The sequence below is a fragment of the Diabrotica virgifera genome, chromosome 5 (assembly GCF_917563875.1).
Source record: "Diabrotica virgifera virgifera chromosome 5, PGI_DIABVI_V3a".
In the NCBI taxonomy this organism is placed as follows: Eukaryota; Metazoa; Arthropoda; class Insecta; order Coleoptera; family Chrysomelidae; genus Diabrotica; species Diabrotica virgifera.
In genome coordinates, this window is record NC_065447.1 from 146,832,846 (window position 1) to 146,847,744 (window position 14,899).

Below are 14,899 nucleotides of genomic sequence, written 5' to 3' on the forward strand. Positions count from 1 at the left end.
GATACAATAACGAGCTAGTCTCTATTCGGAAAAAAAAATCTAGCCATATATATAAAGGCTAATAGATTCAGATGGACAGGGCATGTGATACGCCGTAACGACAATCGCCTTATAAGCAATGTGTTCTGGGAAAGGCCAGATGGAAGAAGGTCTGTAGGGCGGCCTAGAAAAAGGTGCAAAGATGCAGTTAAAGAAGATCTAGAGAAAATGGGAGTGCGACAATGGGAATTAGTGGCACAGGACCGACAAACATGGAAGGCAACAGTAAACGCGGCAAAGACTCACGAAGAGTTGTAACGCCAATGATGATGATGATGAATATTACATGGAAAATAATCAGAATTATAAAGGACTTTAAAACGCAAAAAATATATAGGGTGTTCCAATTGAAATAAGAAAGTTCATTAGATTTACAAAAAAAAAACGGAAGATCTGACAACAATGTAAATACCACTATAATATCGGCTGCATTAGAAGACACTACTAATCTACCATAATTTATAAAAATCGTGCAAGCCGTTTCCGAGATAAATGAGGCGTTCCATACGTAAAACTCACTCTGTATATTTAAGAAATAAAAAGGTACTTATACTTTCATATTCATTTATTTACAACAGTTTTTAAGTTTAAATAACCACTGAACTAAAAACCTAAAAAAATATGCAGTGAATATCTGTACATTACTTTTATAATAAAGTAAAAAATAAAAAATATACAAACATAACTATTCGTAAAAAAAGCTACGAAAGGCCACTAGTATTATTTTCGATATTTTTTCAAATAAATCACAATTTTACTAGTATTAAAAGTCCTATGATCACAAATACAAAATACTTATTTGTAGCATTCACATTACTAAATAAATTATTCGTATGAAATATTTCTAAATTGTACTATTTTCAGGAATAGAAGTGACGTACAACAAAACATTGTCACTTATATATTACACAGTACCATTTAGAAAATAAATGAACTTAGAGAAAACGATAAATTCATTTAAATGTAAAATATATAAAAATAAATTAACAGAGATGGAGAGAACGAGAATTATTGCACCATATAACAAATTATTTGGGCTAAGTCAGAAAAATGTTAAGTTGACTGTAGAGAGCATAACAGAAAATACATAAAATGGTAGGATAGACTTACAAAATTTAAACCGTAACAGGAGATATAAAAATTGAAAATGAGATAGTTTTTCAACGGAACAGTCGTCGTATGCCTTCCATGGCGTTCATGCGCAAAACAAATAATCATCTCAACGTTATCGATCTATGTATAGATCGACATTAATATAATGTTTTATATTACAATTTATTGTCATAAACTAAATAAATAAATAAATCTTATTGTTAGAGTTATTTTTCTTTTCATTATACGGTTTTCGATTGAAAAACTCGAAGCAGTTCATTTGGTATTGTATTGGTGCTCCGCGTAACTGCTCCACATAGTGGATACGTTGGCGCCCACCCCACCGGTGGCGGTTTATATGTAGAGAAGCACATGCCGTATCCATTGGAGCAGTTACACGAAGCACGGAGCACCAACCTAATGAATACGCGCCTTAACACTCTTGTTTTAAGGGGTTACATAGGTCTTGCGGGTAAAAAAAGTGACTTTAAAAAAAAATTTTATCTCGAAAACTAAAAATTATTTTTATTTATAATTGGAACATGTAAAAGTATAGTACTTAAGGTACTCTCAAAAAAATTGTCAGCCAAAAATATTCATTTTTGTAGAGTTGACTGCAATTTTTCGATAACAGCCCTTTTTTGCGGTGGGCAGTACAACTAAGTCCAGCCTCATCTGAAATCAAAAAGTTTCTTGTAGTTTATACCTCTGGCTAGTGAATGAACGAAGGAATTTTTATTAGGTGAAGTTGTTTTTGTTTTATAAAAAAAACTACTTTAAAAATGATCATTTTTGAAAAAAATGAGAAAAATTGGGGTCGTAAATGTGTTTAAACTTATGTAAAATCTTCAAATTTCATTTTTTTTTCAAATTCCTTCGTTCATTCACTAGCCAGAGATATAAACTACAAGAAACTTTTTGATTTTTTGATTTCAGATGAGACTGGACTTAGTTATGCTGCCCACCGCAAAAAAGGGCTGTTGTCGAAAAATTGCAGTCAACTCTACAAAAATGAATATTTTTGGCTGAAAATTTTTTTCAGAGTACCTTAAGAACTATACTTTTACATGTTTCAGTTATAAATAAAAATAATTTTTAGTTTTCGAGATACAATTTTTTTTAAAGTCACTTTTTTTACCCGCAAGACCTATGTAACCCCTTAAGGTATGGATATGCGCGCATTTGACGAAGAAAAACACGCATATGGATGGAGAGAGAGAATACCCTTCATGGGCGATATATAAATGTCAGTCACGACAATGTCGACAATATAGTGTTGAACTATTGAAAGATATCAGAAAAGATGTTTCCCGAAAAAGAGGGTCCCGAAAATAACTAAGTTTATAGCCCAACATCTTATTGGAGTTGCCAGTAGAAAATATATTTCATTAATAACTAGCTCACAAACTCAAACTTCTCCAAGTGAACCATCTGTCTTTTAATAAATATGTCCCAATATGCTTGAGAAGGCCACTACAAGGTGTACTGGACCTTACTATGCTCACAGACTAACTACTGCGCTTGGACCTGATCCCATACTAGTCAACAAACTAATTAGACAAACGACCCTTATTGATATGGCAATATCTAACAACAATAATCTTACCAAAATCGCTTTAAATAGAATAAAAAAGCGCTAAGTATAGATACATTGAGGTATAATAAAGAGACAGTAGAAATTGGAAAGTGTAAAGATGATACCTATAATACTATCAACTGGGGTGTCAGTTCGAAGAGCCTTCTAAAGAAATGCATAGAACATAGTCTCGTCTTTAGACGACCATATAAAAACTGCCTTTGACGTCCACATCCGCTAGAGACTGTGAGTGACACTATACATCATATCAGGTCATCTACTTACAGGACCCCTAGAGGTGAACCTTTTTGATACCCCAAGTATCTGATTGAACAATTTTTTATTTAGCAGGAGTAAGACCGCATTTTTTAATTGTGGAAATGAATAATAAGTAGGGCAAATAAAAGGATATAAAATGGTATAAAACGATATTAACATATTACTATCCCGGCAATTAATGATGATGCAGAGATAGTAGTGGGGCAACAAAAACGATCTGCAACGGCCCTTATACCAATTTAATAGAATAAATTGAACAACTAAATCTTTGAACATAATAAGTTCCGTAATAAATTAATAATAAATGAAATTACCAAATCAATAATTTACAAGAGACCCCTCATAACATTATTTATAATGCAGAAACTAGACCATAAAATATCTAAAATAGAACGACTAGTGGAAACAACAGAAATAAATATACCTAACAATAAAACACTGAAAACTTTTGTTTTCAATACTTTCACAAAATTTATTACAAATTAATGTCATTACACCTATTTCGGCAGAGTGCCTTTTGTTGTGAAAACAACAGTTAAATTGGTTGGCATTTATGTACAAATATCGCTTTTAAATTTGTTGGGACAATCGGTACCATTGGCTAGTAAGATTTAAGAATTTTGTTTGTAAGTGTTGTGTTAGGACACAAAAGATAACGGACATATGGTTGCTGCTTTGGCGTCTTCGGTGGTCGCAAGGGTATAAACATGTGTGGATGCCATGGATACGCTCTTGTTAAGTGACATTATTACCCTTAAACAAAATATTGCAGTTTTAGAATAAAAACTAACCAGTTTCTCGCCAGCCTCTCTAAGGCGAGGTGTTAAGTGTGTGCTCATCTTTTCGTCGTGAAAATCCATTACGCTCTCGCAATAATTACCCCTCTCGCTAATTGTCAACACGGAAATTTGTATAATAGACTCTTTCTCTCTCTTTCGCTACTAACCCGTTGTCCTAGGCGAGCGACGGAAAACGACGCGACGCGCTGCGATGCGATACGATGCGACCAGTACTTCACACGACGTGTGGCTTATGTAGCGTCGCATCGCGTCGCCTTCCATCGCTCAACCTAGGACAAACGTGACGATGTCAATTCATTCCTATTCTTCAGTATGGGGAGTGTACGGCAGTGTTACTAGAACATTCATATTCTAAATACTTAGCTCTAAAAAAATTCCATAAACGAAGAAGAAAGACAACAAATATCATATAAATATTTAGAGCAAAATAAATTTGGAGAATTGCATCATTTATATTCGAAATTAAGAAATAATCCACGTTGGTTTAAAGAGTATACTTTCGATTATATTATTGCAGCTGTTAAACCCAGTTTGAACTGCCAATAAATAATTTTCAAAAACCAATTTCTGTTGAAGAGATGCTGTTACTGACTTTAAGATATGTCATACTGCGTGCGTCGTGTCTCGTCGCGAACAAAAAAAAGGATCGCACTTCGTCGCGTCTTGTCGTAGACTGATTAACCCGAAAACGTAGGCCACACACAAATACAACCATTACTTGATATTTTCGCGTCGTGTCGCGTTTGTCGTTCAGCTAGGACAACGGGTTAGACAAGTTATCGTTAAGCCGCTTATTTGTCAAACTCGTTGTTAATAAATGTTTTTGTCGCTTATCACTTTTATTTCACGTGTGCACAACCCTTTATTTCGTGTTAATTAATAACTATAAAACCCGACCAAATAAATTCTCAGAACCATTCGCCCAAAAAGTTCACTAGTTTGTTAATATCAAAGGACTCTATTGCTTTGGAACATATGCGCGTGGTCCTAAAATATTCACCTATGTCCAATTAGGCAAAATGTAATAATTAAACCCTTTTCACCACTGTTGGGGTTAGAATACAAACTCACACCACCTTTCTCAAGCGATTTATTTTACTATGTGATGTTACATTTTAAAGTTTTAAAGTTTATATCTAAGTATAATTCTGAATGACCAACTTGAGACGAACAGCTCCCCACTCCTCAACCTATTCATTTAGAGACTTTAAAATGCAGTAAAGACATAGTAAAATAAATCACTTGAGACAGGCACTCTGCCGAAACAGCTGAAGTGACATTAATTTGTAATAAATTTTGTGAAAGTATTGAAAACAAAAGTTTTCAGTGTTTTATTGTTAGATAAAATGAAATCAAGTAACGGTCGAATCCATCAATTAAATAAATATACTTTGTAGAATAATTAGAAAGACATTCTTAGATAAATAAAGAAAAGAAAATAAAACATACCGGTTTATGATCAAAGACATGAATAACTGAATATTAAAAGAAAAGATTGGAATGAACACAATAACTGCATGGAAGAAAAAAGATGTGAAAATCGCTTGACATAAATCATCAGTACTTCATCGACGATGTGCTAAAGATATGAAGGAAATGATGACTTAAACATAGAGGGATATGTGTGCAAAGATAAAAAGGGACATTTACCTAAAATCAAAACGTAAAAAACAAGAAATTAGCAAAAGTAAAAGTATATATTATATAATCGCTCCCCCATATGATTAAAAAGTAGTTAAAAGACAATTACAAAAATCCTCATACCAAACTACATAAGAAGCTAGAATGCTAACATTAAAACTAACATAAAAACAACTTATGAAGAAAACAAAAACAATTACGCTAAGAGGATGAACGTTGCAAAAAACGTAACTAATGCCTTAAAAATTATTGAACATTCTTATAAAATCGCAATTTATACCCTAAATTCAGAGAACAAAATGAAAATAATATTAATTAGCAATATTTTAAAATTAGTTTAACATAATGAATTTTGTTTAGGTATCATATTATCAAGAAATTAATTATATCCTCAAATTAATTAAATAAATTCCTGTGAATTTAATTATTGACTAGTGCATTAAAATAATTTGTAATCGATAGAACCACAATTTCTTTTTAAACAAATAAACGTTTCCTAAAGAATATATAACTACATTGTGAATGTACAAGTATATTTTCAACTCATTAAAATTTAAAAAATAATAATTAATCTAATCTCTCTGCTAAAAATAATTTTCGATAATTTTTCTAAAAAATTTCTTTAAATCGGTTCCAAATATAATTCATAAGTATGAAATGCAATGCGCTCATGACATACAAAAATGTGTAGACCAAATTCCATTATTTTTCCAAACACTCGTCATACTAACAAAACCCCCAATCACTTAAAAATAAACTGCTCGTCAAAAGTTAGGGGTATAGAAAATTATGCTCATTTTCCTAGTTGATCTTTTCGTCAACAAATTAACGGATTCCGCTATTTTTTTAAAATTATTTTTGATTTTCCTTCAGTACCTACACAGTTGTGCAAAGGTTTACTCAAACTTATTTTTTGTACTTATACCAGGTGGAAGAAAAGAAATGTTTGACTTATGTTAAGTTTGAGACCCCCTATAGGGAGGACGAGGTATAAACCTGAGTATACATCGGAATCGTATTGTATGTAGTCTTATGTTTTGTGAACATTTTGTTTTTTGAATGACCCTGATAAACAATGAAAATAGATGGTTTTACTCTTTAATATGTGTTTTATCTGAAACAAAACTAAATTAACAATAAAAAATAACAGTTAACAAAACTTTTAAAACAGAAAATCACATAAGGTAAACAGTTCTAATCGACACCTATGAGTTATTGGTCAACCAGGTAAGCGGTATGCATAGCGCAACATACGAGAGACGAGATTGTTTAATGGAGGCTCTGTGATGTTTTGGGGTGAAAACGGATTTGGTGTCAAGGTGGAGGGTCTTTAAATAGCGAGAAGTACATTACATAGATTTTTTCTCTTTGGACACTCTGTTCCTTTCGCACTATAGGTAGGGAATAATTTAATCTTAGTGATATGATAAGATATGGCCTCCTCACTGATCGCATGTCGTCAGTTAAAACAAATATTAAAGAATAAAAGCGTACAGTTTCTGTGTTATTAAAGATATGAGAGAAATTAAAAAAATAGAATGGGAAAGGCACCTTTGTGCCTTTTCCTTCCTACAACCTCCCTACTAGGTTTCTCAAACTTTTGTTTCGGTTAAAACACATGTCAAATTACAAAACCGTCTATTTTCTTTGTTTCTAAATATACCAGGGACATTCAAAAAACAAAATGCTCAACGTCCAATAAGACTACAATGCGATTCCGATGTATTCTAACATTTATACCTCGTCTTCCCTACAGCGCGTCTCAAACTTAATATACGAAAAACATTTTTGAAGTTATACTTCTTTAGGTACGAGGGTGAATTTTTACATTCCCTGGCGCATGCGCACACCGACAGTATGGTATTAGTCGCTACATCTTTATGTAGCGCAAATAAAGTGTGCGTGAAAAGAATATATTATTAGTGTTTTTAGTAAATATATTTATTATAATTTTTGTGTCTTTGGATTTGTCTTCCTCGGGAATAAGATATTTTATAATAATAGTACATAAGTATATTTAAAGTATTTTTGTATACTTCACTTGGTCTATTAAATTTGTCAGTATATATGAGAAATCCAGCAAAGGGAGTATAGCTCAGTGATGGAGCGTGTGACCGGAGATCGAGAGGTTCCCGGATCGAATCTGTGTGTTTTCTATTTTTTTTTTATTTTTGGTATTGTTTTACTAAAATTTTTTGGAAAGTAGTAAGTAAAAATTAGTTTAATCTTTAAATAAAATACAAATAACCTGTTGAAAGTATATTTATTTCGTTGAAATCATATAATAGAAGTATAACTTCTTACGTGCGTACAAAGTACACACACACATTCTTTTTTTTTTCTTCCACCCGGCATAAGTACAAAAAAAATTGAGTAAACCTTTGCACAACTGAGTAAATACTAAAGAAAAATCTAAATAATAAATTAGCAGAAACCGTTAATCAGTTCACGAAAAAATCACCTATGAAAATGAGCATAATATTCTTTATCGCTAACTTTTGATGAGCACTTTAGTTACCAAACTATAAAATCTTCGAGTACCACAATTCTAAAATCAATGATGGCGTAGTTTTAGTAATTTGTAATCAATGATACAAAAAACAAATTTAAATTACCAATGGCAACTACCAAACAGATGTATGCTATATACAATAATTATATTATTATCCACAATATTGAAGGTTAAACTATAAGACCTAATAAAAATCAAGGAACAGCAATTATTCAGAAAGACAGATCTGCCGCACTGTTTACTAAACATATAATACAACACATATTATACATTATTTTCTTTTAAACTTGAACGCGGTCAATGACAATTTTCTACGTTATCACAGTACAACCAACTGTTTAGAAATTCTTTAACGATAATTTTAGAACCATTTTGACTTGTTTTTGAATTGCAGACAAAACAACCCCAATTGGGGAAGAAAAAAGTACTCTTCCACCATAACAACGCACCGGCTCACACCTCCGCCGTATCCATGGCCAAATTGGGGTACGAACTGCTGTCCCATCCACCGTATTCTCCAGATTTGGCACTGTACGACTTCTTTTTGTTTCCAAACTTGAAAAAGTCACTCGCCTGGCAGAAATTTAAGTCGAATGAGGAGTTTATTAGCGCCAAGGAAACCTACTTTGCAGACATCGAGAACACGTATTTTTCAGACGGATTAAAGAAGGTAGAGAATCGCCGGGTCAAGTGTATCAAGCTGAATGGAGATTACGTTCAGAAATTAATCATCACATTTCCAAAATTTTTGTTTTTCTTTTGAAGGCTAAGTACTTCTCGGACCGTCCTAGTACGTACATAGAACCTACCGAGATGCCCACAGAAAATCGTGTCAGATTTTCTGGTCTAATGGTTTTAATTGGTTTGTTTTAAAACAAAAACAATGGACAAATCAGGGCCGATTGATAATGGTGATGATAAGGTAAAACTAGAACAGACATACGAGAACGTAATATGGAATACAAGATGTAGTTAGTAATATGATGAAGACAAAGATGGCGTCAATCATATTAAGGCATTAAGTCATAACACGACAAAAAAGGAGAAAGACAGACTAAAATTGTTCTAGAGAAAACCAGTTGACAAAAGCATGCATAAGATCACTGAAGAGATGGATAGTCGATAATCTACCTGTCAATAAATATGCCAGCAATGAATCAGAAAAATACCACAAATTATTCTATAAAACCAAACTGACAAAATAGGGAACCTGAATTAGTAAACAGAATATTTAAAACTGAAAGAAATAAAAACAATGTTATACGCATCAGATGTGTCAGCGAGTCTACCAACTTATCAAAAGAAAATTTCTTCTACACCCTACTTGTTAAGCTTATGATCATATCTTGGTAGTGATGGTAAAGCATATAAAAACTTAATGCCACAAAAATTCACCGAATGATTGCCGGTATAAGCAATCCCCCACTTATTGACCAACGGCTTCGGGCGGATGAGTTGGTAAGTGGTAGGGCACTTTTTTGTCCTAGGGTCAAGAAATTGACCCTAAAGGCGGATGAACCAGTGAAGTGGGTCAACGGCTTAAGGATACGGAAGGGAACGGAAAACCACTGTATTAAAGGTCTAAAATGGCATTCCTAGTCAATCATAATGGCATTAGAAAAAGCCCAAAGACACCGTACTGATCATGAACGTCGGAATATGAGTCTTCACAAAGAGAAATCAACTCAACCACCCACATACACGTGGTATAGACATATGATGCTTTGAGGTATATCTTGTTTAAATTTCACCCATCGCCAGGGTTTAATATATAACACGCCAATATAAGACTTTTGGTCGGCGTTTTAAGGGTTTTAACCCATGATTTTTGGTGGCTTAGCATGTAGAGCTTGCTTAGAACACTGATGATGCTCTCTTTAGAGCGAAAACGTTCTGTTTTTAATGTAGCCCTTTATTGGGGTTTTAAATAAATATACCTTTTACACAGAAGATTTTCTTCAATTTTTGTAATTAATGGTATACAGCCAGTTACAGGAAATTTTTCCTTATGGATTTTAAATAACATAAGATTCGCTGATGACACCGTTATAATGACAGACACCCTGGCATCGCTACAAGAATTGTTAAATAGAATTAACGATTATTGCATTCGATATGGACTCAAAATAAACAAGAAAAAACTAAATTTATGATTGTCTCAAAAACACAACATGGAAATGAAAGGTTAATATTAGAGCAAACCCAAATAGAAAAATTAAAGACATAAAAATATCTGGGAACCTGGGTTGATGACAAAAATGACCAAAGCAAAGAAATTAAAGTGCGAATTGAAACTGCAAGACAAGAATTTATAAAAATGAAGACACTGCTTACAAACAAAGACCTTCAATTGCCTCTCAGATTGAGGGCTCTAAGATGCTACATATTTTCTATATTACTATACGGAATGGAAGCTTGGACATTGAAGAGACAACACATAAGAAAAATAAATAGAAACGTTCGAAATGTGGTGTTACAGAAGAATATTGAAAATTCAGTGGGTTTAAAGGATTACCAATGTTGAAGTGCTACGACGTTTAAATAAGGAGTTAGAAATTATGAACAGTATAAAAACAAGAAAACTGGAATATTTGGGTCACATTACCAGAGGAGAAAAATATGAGTTGCTGAGAGTTATTATGCAAAGAAGGATCCAAGGAAGAAGAAGCATATGAAGAAGACGCATCTCCTGGCTGAGGAACCTTAGAGAATGGTTTAACTGTAGTTCATTACAACTGTTCAGAGCAGCAGCCAACAAAGTGACCATAGCCATTATGATATCCAACCTCCGATAGGAGATGAAACTTTAAGAAGAAGAAGCCACGAGAAGGCAGTGCTTGAAGCGGGTCAATCTTATAAATAAATAGGGTAATAGACAGAAGATACTGTTAGAGAAAGATGAAGTTGTTAAAGTTATGTGGTATTTACACCTGCACCTGATTGATTTAGAAATGACACGCCTTTATATATGGGTATTACGAACACAACAAAGCTTTTTTTATGTTATTGTACATATGTACCGGGTGTCCCAATAAGAATGGCTCTCGGCTATATCTCAGGAACCGTTTATAGTACAGCTTTGGAAAAAAAAAATTATAACAAAAGTTGCCTCGGGAAAAGCCTGGAAATTATTTTCATAATTGTAAGCCCACCGCTAGAGGGCGTAACTGAATATCAAAAATTAAAAAATCAAAATTTTACAAAATTTACCCAATGAAAGGGCACTGGAAATCCGATCATCGTATTCTTTATAAAATCCTGCGCATAGTTTATTTCGCAAGTTTAAGTCTATCTTTTCAAATAAGAGGTGGGGGTGAGTGGGAACCTTGTTATGAAAAAATGGCTGTAAGTCCGGTTCTGCTACATCGATTTTTGCAAACTTGGTCTCGTTGAAAACAGATCTTTTTCGTCAATGTAAGAGAAATAATTACGAAACAGATTAATAAGTAATATACCAGCTAGGGGGCGCTATTTTATGTTTTTCGGAAATCTAGTTTTCTTTAGAAAATATTAAATACAAGTATGCATTTTTAATCCTGTATTGCAAAATTAGACCAAATTAGCAACAGAGTAGCGAAAACCGCATGTCGAAACCTTTTTTGTATCTCGAGATATGAGATATCTTAAGAAACGTGCTAATTTTTAAACATAACTGATGATGTCTCCTGTAAACGAAGTTACGGAAATCAAAGTGGAAACAAGTAGTGTGCTGTAGAAAAAAGTAGAGCGTGGCACTTGCGGAATGCCGACAGAAATGAATACTTATTATAGATTCGATTATATTCGTTTGATTCAATTCGATTCCATTCGATTAGATTTAATTTTATTTAATATATATTATGCCTATAATTAAATATAAATATATAATATATACCTAATTTAATACATAATATTATATACTAGTGATTTTACCCGTTAAAATTAGGATTAATAAGATATAAAGATACATAAAGATTTAAATTATTTTTCTTAATAAAGTAACCGATATTTTTTAATTTAAAAATTTAATTACTGATGAAGTATAGTAAATACTTCGTGTAAATTTTAAACGTAAATAATGCATGGAAGATTTAATTTATTATTAGATATTCTCATTAAAGGGGAGCCCGTTATACAAAAGTGACCTTTTTAAATTTGTTGATTACATTATTCCTTTCAACCTACTTATCCTCAAATTATATTTTTAAACATCCTATTTATTTTATATAATAATAATTAAATTCACTATCAAATTTGAAGTAAAACTTCTTTTGAAAGTTTGTTAATTCTAAAATTAACGGGTAAAATCACTAGTACAGTTTGTCAAACGTAGCAAAAAGTTTAAAAATTTCGGTGATTGTAAGATTTTCAACCTCTTTCCTACGTTTGACAAACCATATATATTATGTATTAAATTGGGTATATTTTAAATATATTAAATTATAAGCACAATTATAATAAATAAAATTAAATCCAATCGAATGGAATCCAACCGAATATAATTGAATCTATGAGAAATATTCACTTCTGTCGGCACTCCGCAAGTTCCCCGCTGTAATTTGTTCCCTTAGCACACTACCTGTTTTCACTTTGATTTCCTTAACTTCGCTTACCGGTGACATTATCAGTTTGCTTACAATTTATACGTTTCTTAAGATATCTCGAGGTATAAAAAAGGTATCGACATGCGGTTTTCGATATTCTGTTGCTAATTTGGTCTAATTTTGTAATACAGGGTTAAAAGTGCATACTTGTATTTAATATTTTCCAAAGAAAACTAGATTTCTGAAAAACATAAAATAGCGCCCCCTATCTGACATATTACTTATTAGGCTGTTTCGTAATTATAACTCTTACATTGACGAAAAAGATGTGTTTTCAACGAGACCAAGTTTGCAAAAATCGATTTAGCAGAACCGGACTTACAGCCATTTTTTCATAACAAGGTTCCCACTCACCCCCAGCTCTTATTTGCAAAGGTAGAGTTGCACTTGTGAAATCAAATATTCGCAGAATTTTGCGAAGAATACGATGATCGGATTTTCAGTGCCCTTTCATTATGTAAATTTTGTAAAATTTTGATTTTTACATTTTTGATATTCAATTACGCCCTCTAGCGGTGGACTTACAATTATGAAAATAATTTCCGGGCTTTTCTCGAGGCCACTTTTGTTATAATTTTTTTCCCAAAGCTGTACTATAAACGGTTCCTGAGATATGGCCGAGAGCCATTCTTATTGGGACACCCGGTACATAATATGTAGCACTATAATTCTAAATACGCGCAACTTGGTGATGGGGGCAGACCTAAATTTCAACCTTATTTTCATTTGATTCGTTTTAAATGAGCTTATTTGAAATGTTATAGTAACCAGACTTAACTTTTCAAGTTTTTCAAGAATTAAATACCATCACAAATTTTAAACAAAGTTACGAAAATTAGTCAACAACTTTAATTATCACTATAAAAACCAGCTGCTAAAAATTTGGTCAGTATGGTTAATATCAGTTCAATTATTTTTGATTTCATACTTCTGAATGATAATATACGTACAAGTTATAATATAGTCGTGCTAAAAAACCGAAATGTGACCTCGCCGTGCTTTCACAATATGTACTCTTAAAATAACAAAATTTAAAAACATAACAACACTAAGAAAGATCATTAGGTACGTAGAGAATGCTATTCTTTTTCAAAATAGCTTTAAGTTCTTTATTTTCTCTCTCTAAAGATGAATTTTTACTATTAACCATCTCCAATGCACTTAGAAGTTCGTTATGCTGTCGTGACAAATTTTCATATTTTTCTACCATAGTTTTGAGGTCCATAATGTAATCACAAGCCTTGGCTAGAATACCACCTTTTGATTGGCCGTCGTAATGGCCGTTGGCTCGAGTCTCGCCAACGCAATTCTCGGGAATTATTGTCGCTAGTTTCGTTATCCAATTGTTGATTTTGTCACGACGTCTTCGTTCCACTTCGTTGTGAGTTGCTCGTCGTCGTTCATCTCTCTAAAATATATTTATTGCGAATAAATATCCCAGGTTTTAAATTAGCATCAGAATGTTTACCGAAAACACAAATTAAAATAAGTAAAATTAGATACTAGTAGAAGCAAGAAAATCAAGTTTAAAATAAACAATTCAGTCAGAATTGTAGATAAAGGGTACCCCCGTTAAGGCAAACGCCATCATTCCCAGAATTCAATTTTTTAAATTTTTTTACGTTCTGTGTAATTAAAAAATAAGGTTCAGCTAAATTTTAACCCTCTACCCCCTTCCCCACAACCCCCAAAAACGTTCCTCTTTCTTCTTTTAGATGGGATGCAATTGATTTAAAAATTTCAAAACATTCACAGGCATAGTTGAGGCTTTTACAAAACATGTCTATATTTTTTATAGACCTGAGTATACACAAACTCCAAATGTATTTTTATTTTGTTTTTTAAAAAATGTGTATAACTTTTTTTGAAGATGGCTGCAGGTCTATTTTTTTAGGGTTTTAGGGTATTTTTAAAAATATATTAATAGGGTTTTTCAAAATTTTCCAGATGCGCCCTCTTGATAAATCCGAAAAACTTGTTTTTAGAGGTTTTTTTTTTGGTTTTTAAATGTCGATCGGAACTATAGAGGCAAAATCTGGATTCATCTGTAAACAGAACGTTTTCCCAGTCGTCGTTATTCCAGTTTACGTGTGCTCCGGCAAATTGCAATCTAGCGTTGGCGTAAATGCGTTTAGCCTATAGCTGATCTTTGAATACGCAAGTCATGTGCTACAAGACGTCTCCTAACGGTATGAACGCTTGGTTGGATATTATAAACCGCACTGATACTCCAAGAGGCAGCGATGAAAAATCTCTTTGAATTTACTAAAGCTAGATTTTTCACAGTTGATTACTGTGATTGTGTAGAGAAACATACTGCGGTCGGTCAAGCGAAACGTAGAACAGGGGTTATTGAGAGGGTATAAAAGTTTCTTTC

At 32.8% G+C, this 14,899-nt stretch overlaps 1 protein-coding gene across 1 annotated transcript in view; it reads right to left on the reverse strand.

The window, feature by feature from the left end:
- Positions 1 to 586: 586 nt before the first annotated feature.
- LOC126884492 (upstream stimulatory factor) overlaps positions 587 to 14,899 on the reverse strand; it is a 39,008-nt gene continuing 24,695 nt past the window's right edge. Inside the window, exon 4 of the mRNA XM_050650425.1 lies at positions 587 to 13,930. Within this exon, the coding sequence (XP_050506382.1) occupies positions 13,571 to 13,930 (360 nt within the window). The 3' untranslated portion in view covers positions 587 to 13,570. The remainder of the gene's footprint in view (positions 13,931 to 14,899) is intronic.